Raw genomic sequence first — 24,075 nt, 5'->3', positions numbered from 1 at the left:
GGAAATGAGATACTTACAGTAGTAAATCAGTTTTGTTATTTGGGGAGCAAAATAACTGATGATGGTCGGAGTAGAGAGGATGTCAACAACTACTGCCCAATCTCTCTTCTGACTACCTTATCCAAAAATCTTAAAAAATTAATATACTGTACAGTGGCCTCACACCTTTGTAAAAATAAAGTTTTAACAATATGTCAGTTTGGTTTCCAGAAAGGTTTTTCAACGGAAAATACACTTTCACTAATGAAATATTAAATGCTCCGAGTAACCGAAAGTTACCCGTTGGGATTTTCTGTGATCTCTCAAAGCCTTTCGATTGTGTAAATCATGGGATACTTCTAGATAAGCTCAAGTACTGTGGTATGAATGGGACAGCGCTCAAATGGTTTAAATCATACCTAACTGGAAGAGTGAAGAAAGTTGAAATAAGCAGTTCACATAATATGCAAAAAACTGGTGATTTCTCAAACTGGGGAACAATCAAGAATGGGGTGCCGCAAGGTTCGGTCTTGGGTCCTCTGCTGTTCTTAATATATATTAATGATTTGCCATTCTATATTGACGAAGATGCAAAGATGGTACTTTCTGCCGATGATACAAGTATAGCTATCACACCCAACAGACAAGAATTAACTGATGAAATTGTAAACGATGTTTTTCAGAAAAGTCTTTAAGTGGTTCTCTGCAAATGTGTTCTCATTAAACTTTGACAAAACACTGTATATACAGTTCCACATAGTAAATGGAATGACACCATTAATAAATATAGACTTCGATCAGAAATCGGTAGCTAAGGTAGAATATTCAAAATTTCTAGGTGTATGCATTGATGAAGGGTTGAACTGGAAAAAACACACTGAAGATCTGCTGAAACGTCTGAGTTCAGCTACTTATGCTATTAGGGTCATGGCAAATTTTGGCGATATATATCTCAGTAAATTAGCTTACCACCCATATTTTCATTTTCGGCTATCATATGGCATCATATTCTAGGGTAACTCATCATTGAGTAAAAGAGTTTTCATTGCACAAAACCATGTAATCAGAATAACTGCTGGAGTTCATCCAAGATCATCCTGCAGATAACTTATTTAAAGAGCTAGGGATTTTCACTGTAGCCTCACAATATATATATATATATATATATATATATATATATATATATATATATATATATATATATATATATATTCACTTATGAAATTTGTTATTAACAATCCTAACTAATTCAAAAATAATAGCACTGTACATGACTACAACACTAGGAGAAAGGATGATCTTCACTACTCAAGGTTAAATCTAACTTTGGCTCAGAAGGACGTAAATTACGCTGCCACAAAAATCTGACAGATTGCCATATAGCATTTAAAAGGAAATTTAAAGGATTTCTGAATGGCAACTCCTTCTACTCATTAGATGAATTTTTGGATATAGTAAGTGGGTAATTTCCCCACCCCCAACCCAAGAAAATATTAAGTGTCATGTAATATTTTGTGTAATGTAATATCTTGTATAGACACCTTTTACTAACCTGACACGTTCCACATCATTACGAAGCGTCGTATTCATGATCTATGGAACAAGTACTAATCTAATCTAATCTGATATAAAATGTAGACTTGCTGTGGGAAGGAAAGCGTTTCTGATAAAGAGAAATTTGTTAACATAGTATAGATTTAAGTGTCAGGAAGTCTTTTCTCAAAGTATTTGTACTGATTGTAGCCGCGATGCGTAGATCACGTAAGTAATGAGGAGGTGCTGAATAGAACTGGAGAGAAGAGGAGTTTGTGGCACAACTTGACAATAAGAAGGTATCGGTTGGTAGGAACGTTCTGAGTGATCAAGGGGTCATCAGTTTGTACTAGAGGGAGAGTAAAAATAGTAGAGGGAGGCCAAGAGATGAATATGCTGTGCAGATTCAGAAGGATGTAAGCTGCAGTAGTTATCCAGAGATGATGAGGCTTTCACAGGATAGAGTAGCATGGAGACCTGCATCAAACCAGTCTCTGGACTGAAGACTACAACAACAACAAGAAGAAGATGTGTGTCGCTATGAGCAAAAATATTTAAGTTTCAACAAGGGCGTGCAAGACCGCAGTTTCTTAAATTTTTCACCTTCAGATCTGGGGGGGGGTTATACTTAAGATGGTGAAGTTAAGATTTCCTTATTGACTTTCGATCTGGAAGCTTACAGCTCGGCAATAGATGAAGTAGAAGGGGCACAAAAAAGTCTAGTCTCTAGGGAGATAAGTACCTAGAGCTAATGCAGCGTTCTATGTGCAACGCAGTCAAATTACCGTTTAGCTAACGAGCCAGTGCTGGCAGCGCGCTCTCACTGCAGTACTCTTCATTAATAGAGACAATTACTAATTTTAAATATGAGATTAGTTATAGATTCTTCACAGATTGATCTTTCTGGACTCAAATAATAAATTTAACACCCGAATGTTACACATTGAGAGAGAATAAGTCATGGTATTTATCGGAAATGACAACGAAATGTCAAGTGAATTTAGCAGTACAATTCGGCACCAGACCAGGAAGTAAACTGCCGATCACATAGTCGCCAAGCGTATTCTACAATGTTGCCAATTCTCCATTAGACTAGCGACAGGAGGAATAAATTGGCTTGGCTGATGTGACGGATTGACTACCGTTAGAGAGTCTCGCCTTTCAAAGAGACATGTATGCTACCTGTTACGGTATCGACCGGCAATCGAAATGTCTGAGGCATAGCCCATAGCTTTATTCTCATTTCTGTAAGGATGATTTTGATCTAAAGCATAGTTACGAATAATATCCAGACTCACCGACTGTATCTGAACAACATAAATAAAGATCAGGGGAATTATTTGGATGGCCTTTCTCTTCAGTAGCTGTTGTATCTAATTCTGCTTTTTATGTCTTGCGTGTGTTGCATATATGCAGTTCATTCACCAGAGGTGTTTCGGTTTTTAGCATCACCTGAAACTGCTAGCATAATGACAAAATAACATTCTTTTTAATATTATTCACTTAAAGCAATTTTCCTTTAGTATTCGTTCATTCACACCGAGTAACATACAATAACACGAATGAAAAGACAGTGTAACACTGATTAGAAAACACGAACACTCACAAAGATTTTTCTCAAACTGCGAATAACGTACAGTTTCAAATCAGAAAAGCAAAGAATGCAAGGAAATCTTTTCAGTGACCAACAAACAGTTCACAAAAAGCTGTGAAGGAAATGTAACAAGCGAATGAGTGGAGTGCAGTGCAAGTTCGATGATGTCAGATAATATGGGAGACTATATTGCTGATGATTAACTTATTTCTTATTTTTATCTGTTGTATTCAATAAACTAACGAAAAAATAGTATAAGGTATACACTTTACTAACACAAATGAACTGCGACTTACCATGGTGACCTTACAACAGACATCCTCTATAATATAACAATTACTCATAACACATACGCCCCAAAATTGTCACGAATTGACAAGATATTAATCAGTTTTGGTGTCCGCAGCTTCTGGTCGTGCGGTAGCGTTCTCGCTTCCAGCGCCCGGGTTCCCGGGTTCGATTACCGGCATGGTCAGGGATTTTCTCTGCCTCGTGATGACTGGGTGTTGTGTGATGTCCTTAGGTTAGTTAGGTTTAAGTCGTTCTAGTTTCTAGGGGACTGATGGCCGTAGATGTTAAGTCCCATAGTGCTCAGAGCCATTTGAACCATTTGAACCAGTCAGTTTTGGTATAAAAACCGTATGTTATTGCTTGCAGTCCATAGTCATACTGAAGTCGCGATACAGAACTACCGTCAGAATACGGAGATGTAGCAGTGTGGGCAGACACTCCTAGAAACATACCGGGCAATGGAAACAGAAGCCTTAAAAATTGGCCTCATAGTAAATGTAAACAAAACAAAATATATGGTAATGTCACAATCTGAGGCCAGAAGAACCCCTAAAAACCTAAACATCAATGGGAAATGCTTCAATGGAGTGTCCTCTTTTAACTATTTGGGAGCCCTAATAACAAATGATAACAGTATTGGAAAGGCTATAAGGGAAAGAATACAAGCAGGAAACAGAGCTTACTTTGCAAATATGCAGCTTTTCAAAAGTAGCCTTGTTACAAGAAAAACTAAATTGCTAATATATAATTCCCTAGTCCGCCCAGTTATCACATACGGCTCAGAGGTATGAACATTGACAGAACACGATAAAAATGCTCTAAGAAGCGTTGAGCGGAAAATACTACGCAAAATCTATGGGCCAATAAGGGAGGAAGAAGGCTGGAGAATACGCTACAATGCTGAATTACAGGAGTTAATACAAGGCAGGGACATAGTAAAATTTGTTAAATCACAGCGAATACGATGGCTAGGACACTTGGAGAGAATGGCAGAGGATAGAATGCCAAAGAAAATGATGAAAGGTATGATCCATTCAGTTAGGCGAAAAGGGAGACCTAGAAGAAGATGGATCGATGAGGTAATAATGGATATCAGCAATATGGGAGTCCGGGGGTGGAAAAGAGCAGCAAATAACCGAGAAGTGTGGAGGAAGATTGTTGAAGAAGCCAAGGCTCACCAAGGGCTGTAGAGCTACTGAAGAGAAAAGAGAAGAGAAGAGCAGTGTGGGCAGACACGTAACGAAATCGAATTAACAAATTAATCACTGCCCCAGTTAAGTTATTCCAGTTGGTTCTTCATTAAAAAAAAAAAAACTAAGAAGTATCTCTGCAGAAACAGAAAAGGCAGCAATAGCAAGTGTGAACATCTGTCGGTTTTTCGCTCTTAGATCTACTGTGTACTGAATCTAGATAGAAAAAAAAATTGAGAGGGAGAAGTTTTCTAAAGATTCCTTTACTGATAGTTGATCTGGCTTAGGGTAAAGCTGTCGTAGAAGAAGTAAAAGTTTTCTTTCCAGAAAGATTTCAACCGATAGCTACCATAGGCTTCCCTTTAAAGGGTGAACACTACCTCTGTCCTAGTGGACAACTGTCCCATGCACCTCTTTCTTGACCTCAATGACGGTCAAGTTGGATAGTTAGCAATGTAAAAGGTGAGAATTGTATTTTCAGTTTAGAACTAGCTCAAAGACATAAATATTGTAACTCTGTTTCATCTCTTGAGTGAGAAACATTCACAATATTTAATCATAAAGACAGAAAAATATCAAACGGATATAGCAGGATAATTCTCTGTCACTGCAGGAACTAAGTCAAAGTTCGCAGTTAGAGGCAGAAAGAATGTTTCCAGTGTTTAGCTGTACCCTAAGCGCCTTCTGCTTTATTTGAATTACTGTAACTAGGAGACGAAGCTAAATCGTAGTTATGAATAGCTCTCAGATTAACTGACGGCAGCCTGAACGTCATAAATTAAGATCATGGGAAATTATTTGGGTGTCCCAACTCTTCAGTAGCGTTTGCATTCATTATTATTTTTTTCTGTCTTGTGGGTGTCGCAAACTGAAAAGCTCCTTTGCTGGACGCAATTCAACAGCAGCTGTTTGTTGCATCATCATAACCCATACTCAGTTTCTAATAGGGAAAAAGATGAACACTGTATGTTAATTGCATCGACAACCTATGACCACACACACTACACAGCCGCCCCCGCATGGTTGTAAATAAATTATTTACACTGTCTGTTGTTCTTTTATCTGAATCTAAATTCTTTGTGGGGCTAAATACCTTTGTTTGACAATTGTTGCTGCAAGGCCTAATCGTAACAGCAGATTTAGTAATAGATCAACAAAGTCCTTAGATAACACATGAGATTCTGACATAAACTGAGGTAGATTGAATCTCTTAAGTCGTAACAAGGCATTTGGAGTAGACGACGTTCATTTGTTGACATCATCGGTAGACACACTATTCCATCGGATATGCAAGATACGAAGTGGACACTAACCAGCTTTCGGTACGTGTAGAATGTTGTTAGACCCTTTTGCCATACTTACAACGGGAAGGTGATGTGTTGTTCCAACTGGATAATGCTCACCCGCACACGGCCCGTGAAAATCCACACGCTCTGCAAGGCGGACTTGTCTGCAATCGAGTACATGTACATGTGTGATACGATGGGGCGAGAAGTGAGTCGTGCGACTCGTCAGCCAACAACTCCTACAGAACTACGTGAACAGGTCCAACAGGTGTGGCATAACGTATCACAGGATAGTATTCATCATCTGTACGTTCGACTGGACGCCACAGTCAGCGTCTGCTTTCTCGCCCATGGAGGCTACACAACATAGGGTAAGGTGGTACAATTTCGATATAGGTACAATTCCGACCAACATAAGGTTTCACGCCATATGTCAGTCTCGTAGTGTTGGTAGCACTTGCCTTTGTGTGGCTTTGTAGTGTAGCAGGTTTCTACAGCTCCTCCTGTTTTTTCCAAGAATACACAACTTTGTGCTACGGAGATATAAATTTTTTTCCTGTTAAGAGGTAAGTGAAGCTACTTAGTCTAACGCGCTCTTATAAATTTCCTAGTTTCCAGGTTCTTGCAAATTCTATATTAGCGAGGTTAGAAACTTGTTTTCCGTTCGGGCGTGTTCTGAGGCACCTACAGAGAAAGCCCCTGTGACATCTGCTGCCATCCCTTGGCACAATTCGCTACTATTTACTCGTAGTTTCACTCACGCCAATAGTACATTTTCGATCAGAAAAATGGTACAATTTCGATACCCTAGAACAATTTAGATCAGTGCAGTTTTTTAGTTTTGTCCGTCACGACTGGTTACCATAGACATATTATACACAATTATTGCAAATAAATTCTGTATATTTAAACATTTTACTATGCGATTTTTTAAAGCCAACTCTTATTTTCTAGATGCCACAAAAACGAGCAGAAAAGAAAATCTACAATAAATGGAGTCCAGCTGCATTAGATGAGGCAATAAAGAGTGTAGTGAGTGGGCATTTGAGCCTTCGAGCTGCTTCAGAATTATATGACATTCCTTCCAGCACCTTACTTGGTAAAGTGCAAATTAAAATGAAAATGCAAGCTGGATCAACTCCAACTAGTCCTTTAGAAAACAGAATTAGTCATCCAACGGTACTCAGTTCTGAAATGGAAGATGCTTTGGTCCAGAGAGCTTTATTTCTAGAACTGCAAGGATTGGGTCTGTCGCCACACCTGTTAAGAAAAGCTGCATTTCGGTTAGCTGAGAAAAATAATTTGAAATATCCATGGAACTTAGAAAGCAAGGTTGCTGGAATCGATTAGTTTAGAGCATTTGTTAAGCGACACACTCACCTTAGCCTGAGAAAACCCGAGGGTCTTTTGTGAGCCAGAGCTGAAAGCTTAAATAAAGCAGAAATAAGTAAATATTTTCAGAATTTAAAAGAAATCTTAAAGGAATAATATTTGTTTAAATAAAATAGAGTGTATTTATAATATGGATGAACCCGGCTTTCCTCTTAACAACAGACCTACAAAAATAGTAAGTCGTAAAGGAAAACGAGAAGTTGTTTCACTAACAAACGTGGAATGGATGAATCCGGCTTCCCTCTTAACAACAGACCTACAAAAATAGTAAGTCGTAAAGGAAAACGAGAAGTTGTTTCACTGACAAACGTGGAAAGATGACAAAATGTGACTATTGCTGCATGCATGAATGCAAGTGGTACGTAGTTACCACCAATGGTAATTTTTAAAGGACTGAGGAAACGCCCTACATTTCAAGAGGCTTACCTCCTGGTTCCATTACGGAGATGAGTGAATCGGGATACATTAATGAAGAATTGTTCATGGTCTGGGTTCGACACTTCAAGAATATACAAAACAATGGGTAGCCCTATTACACTTCTTAATATTGACAACCATGGCAGCCATACCAGCTTAGATGCTGGAAAATATTGTTGGGAAAATGGGAGAGAAGTTTTGGGATTGCCTCCGCACAGTAAATAAGTACTGCAGCCAATAGATAGAACTTTCTTGAAGACCCTAAAGGCTCAGTATCACAGAAATGCAACTGACTGGATGCATCGCAATCCCAATGAAAGCATTAGAACAGAACGATTTTGTACTATTTTCTGTGATGCCTGGAGCAAAACTGCGTCCGTTGGATGCGCAGTCAAAGGGTTCCTATGTCTTTTGCAAAGACATTGTTCCCGAGGAGAATTTGCACCTTCAAGGCTCCCGGTCCTTCATTCACCACCAGTCAAGCTACTAACAGCATTATGGGAGAAGAACCCTTATCTTCAAAAGATGTAACTAAAGAACACGGCAAATCCGTAACGGCAGGGTCTAGTACCATTTCTCAGCACGATTCTGTCAAGGACATTTTGCCAGTTCCACAGAAAAAATTATCGTCTCGGAAGAGGAAAACACTGACATCACCTAGACTTACTTCAGATGAAAACCTGGAAGACCTCCGCAGCAAGAGAAAACTTTTTCAACAAGGCACAAGGAAAGGAATGAGAAAATGCAACAAAAACAATAAACAGAAATGTAAGTCTGTGAGTAATGATGAAAGAAGTGTACCAAGCTTCAAATAGCCAGAAAACAACGAGAATAATTGAGGAATTTGTTTATTGAATTATTATAGTGCAGAATCAGTAGCTAAGGGTGGCTGGATTCGTTGCCAAAAATGCAATGCTTGTACAACGAAGTATGCGTTGGTGCCGGAAGGAAGAAGTGCTTTTTATGTGGAAGATGCCAGTGATCAAAATTGTACCAGGAAGTGATTACAATTGTACCTAGTGTGGTACATTTTCGATCGATTTTTCTCAATTCTGTAACCTTTTTTGTGTTTATACCAACATTTGTAATTGCCTAATATTTGTATTACATATTCATGAAACATTCGAAAACAAGTGCCATAGCTAAAATTATTTCTTTTCTCATTATATTTCTAGTTACAATAACATTTGTCCGAAATGATTGCAACTGTGCCACCCTCCCCTCGCCTACTAATATGGGTGTTTCATCATGGGTCGGTATTTGGCATCTCAGAACCGCATGTTCTATTGATATATAAATGTAATCATTTCATGTACACCATATGCACTGTTGCAACAATAATTTTTGACTGTAATGGAAACATCTAAAACGGTGCACTATTTTTTACAGCAGCGCATTTCCACTTTTTACAGTTTTGAATAAGTAAAACCCTCTGATCATGGCACAGAGGTGCTGAAACTATGAAAAAACATTGTTCTGCATAAGAGGTGGACTTTATTTCCAATAAGTTTTAGTGCAAGCACGGCAAATACAAAAGCTGAAAGTCCAGAAGAGGAGGAATCAGTAACTTTACTGAAGCAGTTAAAATTTATTCTCACCCCCTAGTCATTTCTGAAATCAGTACGGCATTTGGATTGCACATGTGCCCTGATATTCAGTCACGAGACTACTTGACTGAGCAGGAACTTTCAATGAATTCTCCTTTTAGCGGACTTTTTGGGCAACATGAAAGCAACCACCATCAGCAGAAATAGGGTATTTTTAATCCTTGCAATATTTTACAGTCTGGAAGGTAAGTCACCATTGTCGAGACTACAAGAAATACTTTTCTGGATCAACATCGATGTGACTATTATACACTCTAAGACAAAACTCATGTTTTCGACGGTCATTGAGGCTCAGCTGGAAGTGGAACACATCACTGAAGACTACTGTACTCCAGTCAATAAGATTCCATAGTGAAGACGTGTCTGAGGACGTCCCGGACAGCGTTGGGATACAAACCTGACTGCCACCCGCAATACGATCCGACGATCAGGAGTGGTGGTCTGGGGTGCCATTTTTTCATAGCACAACCCCTTTGGTTGTCATCCGTAGCACCCTTACAGCACAACGGTACGTTGACGATATTCTGCGTCCCGGTTTGTTGCCCTTCATTGCAAGCCACACTGAGCTTACATTCCAGGACAATAATACCCGCCCACGCACAGCGAGAGTTTCCACTGCTCGTCTTCGTACTTGCCAAAGCCTTTCTTTGTCAGCGTTGTCACCGGATCTCTCCCCAATTGGAAACGTGGAGAGAATTATGCACACGGCCCTCCAACCATCTCGCTGTTTTGACGATCTAAGGCGTCGATTTGACAGAATTTGGCATGATATCCCTCAAGAGGACATCCAACAACTCCATCAGCGAATGCTATGACGAATAACTGGTTGCTTAAGGGCCAGAGGTGGACCAACGTGTTATTGACTTGCTCAGTTTTTGAAGCTGTTTCTCTTGAATAAATCATCCAGTTTTTCTCAAACTGTAATTATTTATTTCTCTGTTCATGAACGTCTACCGATTCCCGTGCTTTTCTAATGATTCTTTCATGGTGCATCATATATATTTTACAGTGTATTTCGTGTTCTTATGAACAGACGTGAGGTTAACGTTTTTTTTTTCCCCACTCTGTGAGATTATACATCCTCACAGTACGTGGTCTGCCTACGAAGGAGATCGCATTCTTTTCATTCAAACATTCATGCATGCTCCCTTTTCTTCCCCTTGCGCAATGATAGCGTCTTCTACTCTTGAATATTTCAGTTAAAGAGTAATCAGATAATGTTATGAATATCACTCTTGGGACAGCGTTCTGTACAAAAAGGGGAATATTTCCAGAACATTTTACGGAGTTCCCGTATTTCATGTGCCCAGGTCAGTTCAAAGAAAAAGTACAAGTTTTTCCGTTGTTTTTTTTTTTTTTTTAAATCCATGTAGTACTTTCAATTAGCCAGTTTTCAAGTACTTACCCGGCCCGATACAAACGCGCTGGTGACTATCGGAGTGACGATCCCAGAGCAGTTGCCCAGAGTCAGGTTGAGACCAGCCGCACTTCCGTAGGCCCGTGGGAACAGGTAGATGTGGTTGAGGTAGGAGCCGCCGTATATGGCGCAGCGGAACACCATGGTGAAGATGAACAGCGTGATGATGGCCGGTATGTCGCAGTTGATGAGGGTCAGCGCCAGGAAGCAGATCGCAGGCCCCATGCAAGCTGCCAACATTTGAAGCGCATTGTTATTACTCTTCTACTCTTTCAAGTTGTGCAGGACGTCCTGTCGTGCTTTGTACAACATGTGGCAGACGAAAACGAACATACTTCAGAGTAACGACCCGGACCATTCAGGATTACAAGAATTTTAAACTGTTAGGGATGGGAAAGGTACTAGTGACACTAAACTTAACATATTTTTACTTGCTTTATTTTACAGGTACATTTTATTTATAACTGAAGTTAACAACTTTGTAACGTACTCTGAGGTGACAAAAGACATGGAATACCTCCTAATACCGTTCGGATCTCCTTTTGCCCGGCATAGTGCAGCAACTCAACGTAGCATGGATTCATAAAGTCGATGGAAGTCCCCTGCAGAAATATTTAGCCATGCTGCCTCTGTTGCCGTCCATGAGTGCGAAAGTGTTACCGGTGCAGGACTTTCTGCACGAACTGACCTCTCGATTACGCCCCATAATTGTTCAATGGGACTAATGTTGGGTGATCCGGATGGCCAAACCATTCGCTGGAATTGTCTAGATTGTTCTTCAAACCAATTGCGAAAAACTGTGATATGGTACATTATCATCCATAAAAATTCCATCGTTGTTTGAGAACTTGGAGTCCATGAATGGTTTCAAATGGTCTCCAAGTAGCCGAACGTAACCATTTCTAGTCAGTGATCGGTAAACATAGCCCGCACCATTATGGATCCAACATCAGCTTCCACAGAGCCTTGTTGACAACTTGGGTCCGCGGCTTCTTGGGGGTCTGTGCCGCTCTTGAGCCCTACCACCAGCTTTACCAATTGAATCTGATCAGGCCACGGTTTTCCAGTCCTCTAGGGACCCAGGAGAGACGCTGCAGGCGATGTCATGCTATTAGGAAAGGCACTCGCTTCCGTCTGCTACCGTAGCCAACTGACGCCAAATTTCGCCGCACTATCCCAACGGATACGTTCCTCGCACGTCCCACACTGATTTCTGCTGTTGTTTCATGCAGCGTTGCATGTCTGTTAGCACTGACAACTCTACGCAAACGCCGCTGCTGTGGATGGTTAAGTGAAGGCCGTCGGCCACTGCGTTGTTCATGGTGGGAGTTAATGAGTGAAATTTGGTGCTCTCAGCCCACCTCTAACACTGTGGATCTCATTCATAAATAGAATATTCCATGCGTCTAGCTCCAATTACCATTCCGCGTTCAAAGTCTAATAACACCTGTCGTCCGGTCATATTCTAGCCGGAAACATTTTGACCCGAATCACCAGAGTACAAATGACAGCTCAGCCAATGCACTGCCCTTTCATACCTTGTGTACGTGATACTACCCATATATGTATGTGTCTACATAGCTAACCCATGACTTTTGCCACCTCAGTGTATTTCGTTGCTGCTACAGACAAATCTTGTCTTGCTAACTGGAGTTAGTGGCTTCTTCAGTAACGTGCACAATGTAATTCGAACCCAAACAAATAAATCTTCCATAGTCTGCACATTTAACCGGACTCCGTGGTTTTGAACCGACTCCGTGGTTTTGAACCATCGCCACGTCCAACAATCTGGTTAGTCACCTTTTACAGATACAACAATACCACTGTGGCCAATATGTCGGTCCAGAATAGCTTCCATTGAGGTATTGTATAAGCGGTCGTGAGAGATTAGTCAGTATTACCAACAGCTCAAAAACCGGTCTTTAGAAACCATATCCAGAGTCTGAGACCTGTAATTAAATGATGCAAATGACGCGTAGCATCTTTGTTTTTTTCGTTTACATTTAATACACCCGGATGGTGTAAGTACTTTAACATTACGTAAAAGTGGTCCCATCACTATCAGTTCCAAGAACAAAAAGGCGTTTAGATGATAGGTTAACTCCCAACAAGATTTCTTATAAACATCGTTTGATTGCAGATGGCAAGCTACCTGTAATAAATAATACACAAGTGGTCCTCAAAAATCATGCTCGCCAAGTGTAAAGGTATCAATAAAAAGAAACGAATTATTGTTTGAACCAAATGTCGACATAATTTTTTAATTATTTAGTAAAAATGTTCACATTGTAGATTAAATAAAACGGAAACCCACTAATGATGGCAAAGTGGTGTTGAAACATGCTTGGGAACTTGGAAAAACGGTGTTTTGCATAAGTGGTGGACCTTACATCCTACAATTAATACGTCCCCTCGTCGCTCTAACATTTCACGAAAAGCATGTATCGATATGTGTAACCGTTTACGAAATAAAAGGGATGTTACCTCTTACGAGACTCATCCTGTATGTAGATAGTTTATAACTTTTCTTGTAGAATGTGGCAGACAGTATGGCGATCTCTCTTACCATTGTAATGTGCACTGCTTAAGCAGGAGTGAGGTTTTAGATCGATTCTTTCAGTTAAGAGGCGAAATAACATTTTTCATGACTAATCAAAACCAGCATGTTCCTCAGTTGTAAGAAAAAAATTGGATTTGTGACTTAGCTTTCCTTGGTGAATTAACAGTTCACTTCAACGATTTAAATACCTCAGTCCAACGTAAGGGCCTCATCATAACACATACCTGCTACAGAATCAAACCATTCGAAACGGCATTGGACCTGTGGACGAATCAACTGCCGGCTGGAACACTGTGCGTTTTCCGAAGTTGTACTGGCGTATCCAGACACTAGTCTAGCCAAAGAATATGTGTAAATTCTACAGTATCTGCTTAAACAGTTTGAGTCCAGGTCTGAAGATGTAGAAACACTTTCCACTACGTTTCATCACTTAACAACCAGTATGCAGTGGCTGTCAACAACGTTCGTACCTCGTACCAAATGCAACTACTAAATTTACGGAGAGACTTTTGTTCAAGGACAAATATAATCACGAGGAAGGGGCTGATTTCTGCAAGTTGGTCCCCAAACCAGATTTCCGAGGTTGTATGCACTTGCTGTTCGGATACTATGTATGTGCGCAGACAGTTCTTTTCTGTTATCAAATTAGCGAAGTCCCAATCCAGAAGCACCACCCCAGATCACAACCTAACATTACCTATTCGATTACAAATATTCCAAACATTATGATTTAACTTAGGTAAAAGAGATGAGGAAAAATGAAACAGAAAAGTTGGAAAAATGTCCACGTAATACTTCTATATAGCTCTCTACTGTTCATATTATAACATGTCTGGCCTTCACGTCAAACTAGAACGGTTATGTATTTTCTCATATCGCAGAGCCGAAATGCAAATGTTTACAATCAGTGATCATTACGTAATTGAAATAGTCAGTATCAAAATGACGAATCCAAAACACTTGTTGTGCCATTAACACCACATCTGAAACATTTTGTCAGATTAAAACTGTGTTCTCGACCGAGACTCGCACTCGGGACCTTTGCCTTTCGCGGGCAAGTGCTCTACCAACTTTTTTAAAACATTTTATTAAAAAAAGAAAAAGATAAAGGAAGGGGTACAATACTTTATTATATTTGATTTGTTGTTCATTTTGTTCTTAGGTTTTTATTTGTAATTTTTTTTTGTTCTATTTTTTTTTTTTTTTTTTTTCGCTCGGGGGTGTCCACTGCAGTCAGACGGCGGGATGTCCTGGTTGTCTTGTCGTTCAGCGAGGGTGAAACACCCTATAATTATCGTTGATGTCTCTCATCAGTCCATCATGTGCAATATTTGTCTCTTCTCACACCCGGTACACCCCAATGGTCTGGAGGGCGCGTGAACAACGGCCCCAAGTAATGCGCAAAGAGCGTACCATACGACGCTTTGCGCCGTAAAATCCTGTAATTACTCGTTAAATAATGCCAGTAATCTAACAACCCTGCCGCTCTCATTAAAAAAAGTATGACAATTCGGTACCCTTAACCCACACCGTGGCAATACGACGAGTAGCAGGGAAGTAAGTGATGTCTGGATGGATCAGTTCGATGGACTCTAGAGACTGAGGCGTCCGTCGCAGCAACAATGCCAACATGGTCCGTGTGAGGAGCCAGCAGTCTGTAGCCGTACCACTTATAAAACGGTGCATGTTGGCGTCGACAGTGGCGCATCTGTGGCAGAGAGGATCCTCGGCAAGATATATCATGTGTAAACGTTGTCGGGTGGAGAATTTTTCAGTCGTTATCACATACTACAGCACCTTGGCTGTGGTGGGAAGGAATGGGGAGTGAACGTTACTCCACATCCGCCTTCAGCCAACTGCCGGATGCCGGCGTTCAACCACATTAGCAGACAGCGTCCGTTGAAAGTAGCGGTAGAAGTCCTTGGTGCTAGGATCCCGCGTGGTCGGCAAGAAATCCAACAGGTAACTTATGTCGATCAAATAGGTACGAATGTGACACAGTACTGGCGTGATATGTCCAACAGGAATCGGTGGGCGGAGGGATTGAGGCACCAGCTCCTGAATCAGTTCAAAATGGTTCAAATGGCTCTGAGCACTATGGGACTCAACTGCTGTGGTCATCAGTCCCCTAGAACTTAGAACTACTTAAACCTAACTAACCTAAGGACAGCACACAACACCCAGCCATCACGAGGCAGAGAAAATCCCTGACCCCGCCGGGAATCGAACCCGGGAACCCGGGCGTGGGAAGCGAGAACGCTACCGCACGACCACGAGATGCGGGCGTGTTCCTGAATCAGTGTACAAGGGAGGGTGTCCTTGTCCGAAGTACGTAGGCGATGCATCGTAAGCAGAAAGAGACCGCGCACCCTGTTGTGCACGTTTATCATTCCAATGCCGCTTGCATATGTAGGCAACGTTAGCGTCTCGTAACGGTTCTTGAACACCCTACCCTCGCTGACGAAATGATCGAAGGCCGCCTGGAACTTGGCAGCTACCGTAACGGCCTTCGGGAGAGCGTGTGTGTAATGATTAAATTTCTGAGCGAGGTAGACGTTGACAAAACGTACCTGCATGATCAAGTCAAGTGTTCGAAAGTTATGGAGACGAACTTGCGTGCGGATCACATTAAGTAGTCTGCGATACGTAGCTGCTGCTGTGCGCTGCACGTTCCCATGGAAGGTCACTCCCAAACACTTTATTGCCGGGACTTTGGTAATGGGCACTGGCGTACTCGTTTGCAGTCCTCTGCCCATCTCTGCCCATATCCATGCAGTGCGACTTTCGCAGGTTGATTCGGCTCCCGGGAACCTCGCCGTATCGTTGAAACCACGCGATCGCTGTACATATATCTTCTGCCGTCCTCGCCAAGAATACTACATCTTCCGCATAGGCACAACATTTCAAATGCACATGTATTCCAAAAGCTGTCCAAGACCATGAAGTGCAGGCTAGAGTGCGACGGGGAAGAGAAAGGCTGACCGGGGACATCCTTGTCGCATTGAGCGCTCAATGGTAAACAGTAGCGGTAGCCATTGGCCAGAACTGTGGAAGGGGTGCCGTGGATGAGACGGAGAACCACACCTGCCGATATTGGGGACATTCCCATCTTCTCTAAGACAGCCTGCAAGAAACGCTGCTCAACTCGGTCAGATGCGTGGTCTAGGTCAACCGCCACGAGGGCGCCTTCTAAGCGGCATGCCGACATTTGCGCCCTCACATCTCTATAAGAGCTTAACGCCGTGTGTATGTTACTGCCACCTTCCAGACATGTTTCGTCGGCATGAATGGCATCTTTGCCAATAGCGAGGAGACGAGCACGAAGAATGCGGGGGAACAGCTTGTAATCCGAATTCAATAACGTCATCGGCCGGAAGTCTTGCGGTCTGCACCCCCGGTTGGTTTTGGCACGGGTATGAACATACCGTCAAAAAATTCGGGGGAGGGGGGGGGAGGGGGGGGTGACGCCAAAGTCCGTATCCAGGAGTTTAGAGCACATCTGCCGCCAAACTTCCCCCGTCAGGTCAGAAATAAACCCGGTGTGGCCGTGCGGTTCGAGGCGCTTCAGTCTGGAACCGCTTGACCGCTACGGTCGCAGGCTCGAATCCTGCCTCGGGCATGGATGTGTGTGATATCCTTAGGCTAGTTAGGTTTAAGTAGTTCTAAGTTCTAGGGGACTGATGACCACAGATGTTAAGTCCCATAGTGCTCAGAGCCATTTGAATCATTTTTATAAAATTCAAGCGGAAGGCCATCAGGTCCAGGTGACTTTTTTCTTGCGCCCCGCGAGAGGGCCGTGCTTGTTCCTTCCCACGTGACGGCCTCCAAGAATGTAGCGTCGCCCCCTATCCGAAGGCGGCAGGTCGTGGAGGACGTCCTCAGTGTCATTGTCACGCCGTTGATCTGCTAGGTAGAGAGTGCGGTAATAATCTGTGAGGACAGGAGAGAGGGGTTGTGTGTCTCTGCACGTTGCCCGTCCGCCGAAATGACTGCCGTGATCTCTGACGGTGTCTCCGTTCTCTGACGATGAGATAAAGAGTGGCACGTTCCTCTGAGATGGAATCTTGCAATCTCGATCGAACCCGCGCGCCGTCCAGTCTGTCAGCCGTGATCTGCAGAAGCCGTGCCTGTGCCCGGTGGACGGCCATTTGGCGCTGTGGCGAAGGTTGTTGCGACGCTAGTTCCCGCAAGACCGTGTAGTAAAACTCAGAGGTGGAGCGAAGCCAAAGCGCCCAGTCTCGTCCATACGCCATGAGCGTGCGGCGAAGATCTGGTTTGGCGTAGTGTGTCCACCATCGTGCCGTCACTCACACCTATTCCCGGAGAATGTTAACGTTAAGAGTCCAAGGTTCTCTACTACGGCTCTTCTGTTGTTGCGGCAGAGTCACGGCGCAGATGAAGGCCTGATGGTCGGTGAATGCACACAGCTCAGCACCGACAGTTGCTGCCCGAAGACCTCGCGAGACATAAATCCTGTCCAGCCTCTTGGCTGAGTGGCTAGTGAAGTGTGTATATCAGCGTCGATCCCCGTGGATTAGTGTCCATGTATCATGCAAAGCGAGATCTGTGAGCATAGCATGAAGGGCTGGACATGGGACATGGTGAGGGATCTGATCCTCAGGACGTAAGACGCAGTTAAAGTCCCTGCCCACCGTCAGGCGCTCTTTAGCGCCTTGAAACAATGGAGCTACCTCAGTGGAGTGATAGGTTGTTCACTCTCGACGCTTCGTAGTACCAGACAGGGCATACGGATTCACAAAACCGGCCTGCGCCGATGGTGAGCGCAATGCCTCTCGCTGATGGCAAAAACTGAATACCCGTTGGTTCGATGCCATCGAGTAGTAGTATGGCCGTACCACCACCACCGTCGGAAGTTGGGTTGACGTAAGACGCGTATCCATAGACATCCAGGCTCAGATCAGGCCTTACGTCTTGAAGAAACACGATATCAATGTCCGCCGCCCAAATCGCGTCCTTTAACAACTGAATTTTGTTCGTGGAACTAATGCCGTTGACATTGACCGTACCTATCCGATACACCTGGGTCATTTGATAGTAAGATGGCGTATCCCGCAGTCTTTTAAGCCTGTATGCGCCTCGTCGTCCGCCCGACTGACCCTGTCACCCGCACCGTATATATTATTGATCGGCTGAGACAAGATGTCCGTCCGACGATCCGCCGGCCGCGGGCATCTGGTTGTCGCTCGAGTCTGGTATCACTCTTTCCACCTCCATCTCGGACGCCCAGTCACCAAGCTGGAGGTGTGGTACGTTAGCTGACGCATGACGTTCATCCGATGTCTTAGCCGAAAAGTCGCCAGGGGGCTCGTCGGTGAGCTAAGCATCGTCGACTTGGCTTTGTCCTTGGGCAGACGTTGCCAGCAGCGAACCAGGAGCCGTTGGTGTGAGGTCCACAGCCCTGGCCGCAGATGGATTTTCCTCATCCTCCTGCAACGTGTCACCATCTCGCGAACCATTTCCTGCAGACATCCTCCTCTTCTTTCGTCGCTTGGGCGACTTCTGCTTGCGGGAACGCGTGTCCGCGTCCTGTGGGTCACGACAAACAGTAGACACCTCCCGCATCTCCGGGTCCGAGGTCGAATCGATTTGCTGATGCTCTCATTCCTCACACGGCTAAGGTGCAGACATGGTCACTGCTGTCGAGCACGGCGACGGTTCCGACGGAGGCTGGGTCGTCGTGGGCGCGGAAACCGGGCCCGCGGGGGTCGGCGTCCGATATGTTCCTCACTGCCTCAACGTATGTAATAGACAGCGTTGTCGGTAGCAATGGAGGCATCGTGTCTGCACGTGGTATTTGGACGAGGCGTCGCTGCAGGCATCCAGAGCGTACATGCCTTCCCGTCCCCACCCTGAACAAGTCCGCGGTTGACCGTCATAAATGACGATCGCTCGACAGCCACCAACGGTCACGTACGATGGGATGTGGTTAAGCAGTTCGATTCGCACCTGATGCACTCCATTCAGTACAGGATATGTCTCGAACGTATGCCACTTTTCTTCCACGTGACTTAATACTTCACCGTGAGGCCGCAGCGCGTTCACGACAAGCGTGGCCGGAACTTCAAACGGCAACTCGTGCATGGTCGTCGGTCACGACACTCACGTTGCTGTCCGAGAAAACAATATCCATCGGTGGAATGGCGAAGAAGTCGTTCGAAATCTGCTTCATCGACAATTTTCAGGTAAACTGTGCTGGAGACAACCGAAAGGTGTATACCGATAAGTCCCTGTGGATCCACGTCCGTTACTTCACGCAGGAAACACTCTACTTCCTATGCCTTAGGTGGTGCGTACTGGGCATCGAACATTACTTTAATCGTGGCCTTTCTATAAGAAAGCGCCATCGTCGTTTGCGGTGATCTGTTTACACTTCAATACCACTACCCGCGCGAGTAAACAACGGCCCGCTTGCGGAGCGCCGCACAGAGTCCGCTTCACAACACGGCTGAGACCCGACTGCCTGGGAGATGTTTCCCGAGTTCGAGTCTCGGTCTGGCACACACTTTTTAATCTGCCAGGAAGTTTCATATCAGCGCACACTCCACTGCAGAGTGAAAATGTCATTCTGGAAACATCCCCCAGGCTGTGGCTAAGCCATATCTCCGCAATATCCTTTCTTCCAGGAGTGCTAGTTCTGCGAGGTATGCAGAAGAGCTTATGTAAAGTATGGAAGGTAGGAGACGAGGTACTGTCGAAACTGAGGCTGTGAGGAGCGTTCCCGAGTCATGCTTGGGTAGCTCAGTTGGTCAAGCACATGCCCGCGAAAATCAAAGGTCTTGAGTTCGAGTCTCGGTCCGGAGCACACAGTTTTCATTTGCCACGAAGTTTCATATCAGCGCACACTCCGCCGCAGAGTGAAATTTTTATTCTGTAAACACCACATCTATTCACCGCCTTTCCTAAATCGTTGCATTCCGCACGCCTGTTTCCATGCAGAGGGCGGTGACGTCACGTGATGCACATTTCTTCCTTGGGAGTAGAGCTACTTACAGCGGTGTGGACTGATGCCACGCTTGCGCTACTTGTACTCCCATGACCTAGAGCATAGTGTACCTAGAACCACACGATGTTTTTGGTCGGTACTTCAGTCTAGGGACTGATCTTAGTATCACGCGACCGAACGAGCACTAGAGACTGACAGAAGTAGAATGAGATTTTCACTCTGCAGCGGAGTGTACATTGATATGAAACTTCCTGGCAGATTAAAACTGTGTGTCGGACCGAGATTCGAACAGTTGGTAGAGCACTTGCCCGCGAAAGGCAAGGTCCCGAGTTCGAGTCTCGGTCCGGCACACAGTTTTAATCTGCCAGGAAGTTTCATATCAGTCTACACTCCGCTGCAGAGTGAAAATCTCATTCTGGAAACATCCCCCAGGCTGTGGCTAAGCCATGTCTCCGCAATATCCTTTCTTTCAGGAGTGCTGGTTCTGCAAGGTTCGCAGCAGAGCTTCTGTAAAGTTTGGAAGATAGCAGGCGAAGTCCTGGCAGACGTAAAGCTGTGAGGAGGGGGCTTGAGTCGTGCTTGGGTAGCTCAGTTGGTAGAGCACTTGCCCGCGAAAGGCAAAGGTCCCGAGTTCGAGTCTCTGCCCGGCACACAGTTTTAATCTGCCTGACAGAAGTAGTTTCCACCATTTGCAACAGTTTTAGTTGTTGTTAGACTTGAAGTCGTGTTTTGCGCAGCATTTGTAAATGTTTCACGTTCTATGCATTTAATTGCTGTGTAATATATTAAGGTTATTTCGAATAAACTGTTAAATCCTTGGGTACAAAATTTTGTGCTGTGTAAAATGCTGTAAATGTTTAGAAATACTTATTAACGTGTGGGCAGTTAAGCAACACCTCGTCGCTCGTCCACTATCGTGTGTCTTAAAATAGGTGTTTCACCATAGAACATGTGAGAGTTGTAAATGGACTGAGTTTCTTTAATGTCTTAACAACTTTACCTGTCTTGACAATGAAAATTTGTGTCTAGTAGCTTAAGTAGCAGAACATATTTAACAGGAAACTGGTTTTTGATAACACTACTGCTTAATTTGACTTAACTTTCGGTTATTGGTTCGTAGAAGAGTAGTAATGAATCACATAGATGGTTAGATACATTATTGAGAAGTTTTTCTTGGTTGCAACGCTTTTAAATTTCAAACAAATGTTTGTTCAAAGTCCTTGGAGTAAGTTTCTACAATTCAAAAGACCTTAATCTTCTGTAGCAATTCTTTTAATTTCTTAAAAAGCCTGCATAAAATAAATGCCAGAAAGCAAGTCTCTTAAACTTCTATTACAGAGCTGGCTATAGGTGAAATTCTGAAACGCGTTTCGCGGTACAGCACTCTCCCATACTACACACTTGGATATGCAAATTCGCGTTTCATCGAAACCGCATGACGTAGGCGGGAGTAACGCCAGAAAAAACTACGTAGCGGATTTCTCATTCAACAGTTACATATAAATGTTAGGTGTATCTCAGCGAACCACCCCTCTTCCCCCCGCCCCCCCCCCCCCCTCGGCCACCAAACGACTGCTGCCCAGAAGGACAAATAGACTGATCGTAAGGCCATGCAGCATCGTCAAGGCCCTTGATTCAAGAAACAAGCTTCTTAATGTGGTCGTATCGATGTGTGCAAGCTCCAAGGAGACTCAATTATTGCATTCATCATCGTTATAAGGGTCCAACACCTGGCTTGATGGTGTAGCGTACTGTAGGGTACACCGGACGATCACCTGTGGTTCGCATAGCCACTATTTTGGACAGCAGCCATTAATCATCTGCCTTGTTAAGGCCAGTGGCTCCGCTCTATCTTCGACGCCTCTGTGACGTTATTTCCAAGAAGATAATGCATGGTTGAATGTTAGCCGTGCTTTCCTGACATGGCTCGATACGAGGTGTGGTCAGCTGTTGTCCAGGCCAGCATGTTTTCCAGACATCTCAAACCCAATCACAAGACTGTCCATAATATCTGCCCACATGTTAATACCAAATCTGTACTGAAATCCCTGAACATGCGTGGCACGAGGGTTTTCGTCTGCCGAGACATGGCTATTTCGAGAATTCAGAACACAGTCCCTATTGATCTTGCATTCATCTATGAACGGAATTCAACATGAAAACAGGGATGTGTCAAGGTAGCGTTGGGGAACCACGTGCAGTAGGCAAAGTATTATGGAAAAGCGACTGGCCCATAGCGCGTACGCTTTGTAAATGGTACGAATGTAAATGTTGCTCACGGAGAACGTCTCAAACTGTACTGTTATTAATACCTATTGCACGCGCAATTGTGCGAGTATCCGTTGACGGGTTGTCTTCAACGCGATGCAGTACATCTTCTTCAAACTCGGGTCTGCAGCATTGCAGTGGAGCACCAGAGTCTTGCCTCTTCTGGGTGAGAGTAGCTGTTTCTCGGAGCTGTTGCGTAACTTTGGCAACAAACATTGTGCTATGGCGTGCAACGTTGTGGGAAACGTTGGGTAATACAACCCACTAGCTGGTTCTCTATTCCAAGAACGTGCACCAAACGATGTTTACTGTATGGGAGACGCACATGCACTGAATAGGCCTCCCAGAAAGGCATACGTCATTCTGTCTACCCTATTACATACCAGCAGAATCGACTCTCCAGACTTTTCTCTCTCCCTCAGCTGACGTGGACATGTTTACACAGCTGAACTGAAACCGTTCTCTACAACGGAAACGGTACGTTTCCGGGCATGGGTTCCTATTCAGAATATTATGTACTCACTCAACTCTACAAGTCCTAGTACTTTATAAAGGTAATTTCCGAACACCCTGTATAATCTATGGACGTGGAGGGACCCACTTCAGTACGCGTCATTCCCGTAATGCCATCATGACGTAATACAGCCAATCACACGCCGTCCTCTGTACAGAAAGTGGGAGCCTCGCCTATATTTACGACAGTCAGACTTAGCACTGAACGACGATAAGGAGGCAATGATCGGAGTCTCGGGATTTTATCCGAATTTGACATGGCAAGTAAACCGAGAAATTTTTACTCAGTATTGATGATCTACTATTTTAGAGCTATTAGTAAGGCGCTATTGGGCGGACGACATCCGTTCCTTGTTAAAAATTTATCTACTAAGCCCCCTCTACAATTCCAAGAAGTCTGTGATACAATTTCCGAAACACCTTGTTTCGCTAGGAGGTCTACTTACATACTGCGTCCCATATTCTGAAGATAGTCATAATATGTACGCCTCTCTGTGTTAATTTCTCTGTCAGGAAGCTGTAGATACTGCAGCTCATCCAACCAAATAGATAAGGCAGAGCTGAGATGAGGCCAGCCTGAAACAAATGTGGACAAATGTGATGTATACTCGTCCCCGACGTTGACAGTGTGTCTGTTTCCCAGCTGAGGTATAGAGATACTCACCTCGTCGATGTCGTAGTGAAGTATATTTTCCATGTAGGTTGGCAACTCAGACAGCAGTGTGTAGCTGACCCACGACCCTCCAATTGAAATTATATTGTGCGCCCACATAGCAGGACAAGTCAGGATGAGAGGCCACGGGTTCCGAATGAGTTCATCCTGTTGAATTAAGAACATTTACAGTTTTTATCTCCAAAGATTACAGTGTTCGTTCGCTAGACTGCGAACTCCTAAACTCCTAAAACTTTTCTTGTAGAAAGAACTGATAGTGGACATATATAGGCGGACTCGACATTTGTTTGCGGATAGTTTCCGAATGAGTGAAAAATTTCATATTACAAGAGCTAATCAGTCGCGTGTGACATCTGTGGAATGGCCGATTTACGTCAGCGACAGTATTTTC

At 43.8% G+C, this 24,075-nt stretch overlaps 1 protein-coding gene across 1 annotated transcript in view; it reads right to left on the bottom strand.

The window, feature by feature from the left end:
• The window catches only part of LOC124622366 (sialin-like), an 80,273-nt gene that overhangs the window by 9,041 nt on the left and 47,157 nt on the right, over nucleotides 1–24,075 (bottom strand). Inside the window, exons 6-8 of the mRNA XM_047148044.1 lie at nucleotides 23,676–23,831; nucleotides 23,458–23,587; nucleotides 10,695–10,936 (exon numbers count right to left, since the gene is read on the bottom strand). Coding sequence (XP_047004000.1) covers nucleotides 10,695–10,936; nucleotides 23,458–23,587; nucleotides 23,676–23,831 — 528 coding nt within the window. The remainder of the gene's footprint in view (nucleotides 1–10,694; nucleotides 10,937–23,457; nucleotides 23,588–23,675; nucleotides 23,832–24,075) is intronic.

Source organism: Schistocerca americana, chromosome 7 (assembly GCF_021461395.2).
Source record: "Schistocerca americana isolate TAMUIC-IGC-003095 chromosome 7, iqSchAmer2.1, whole genome shotgun sequence".
Classification (NCBI taxonomy): Eukaryota; Metazoa; Arthropoda; class Insecta; order Orthoptera; family Acrididae; genus Schistocerca; species Schistocerca americana.
Note: the sequence above shows the minus strand (reverse complement) of the source record. Positions and strands in the feature narration are given on the sequence as shown.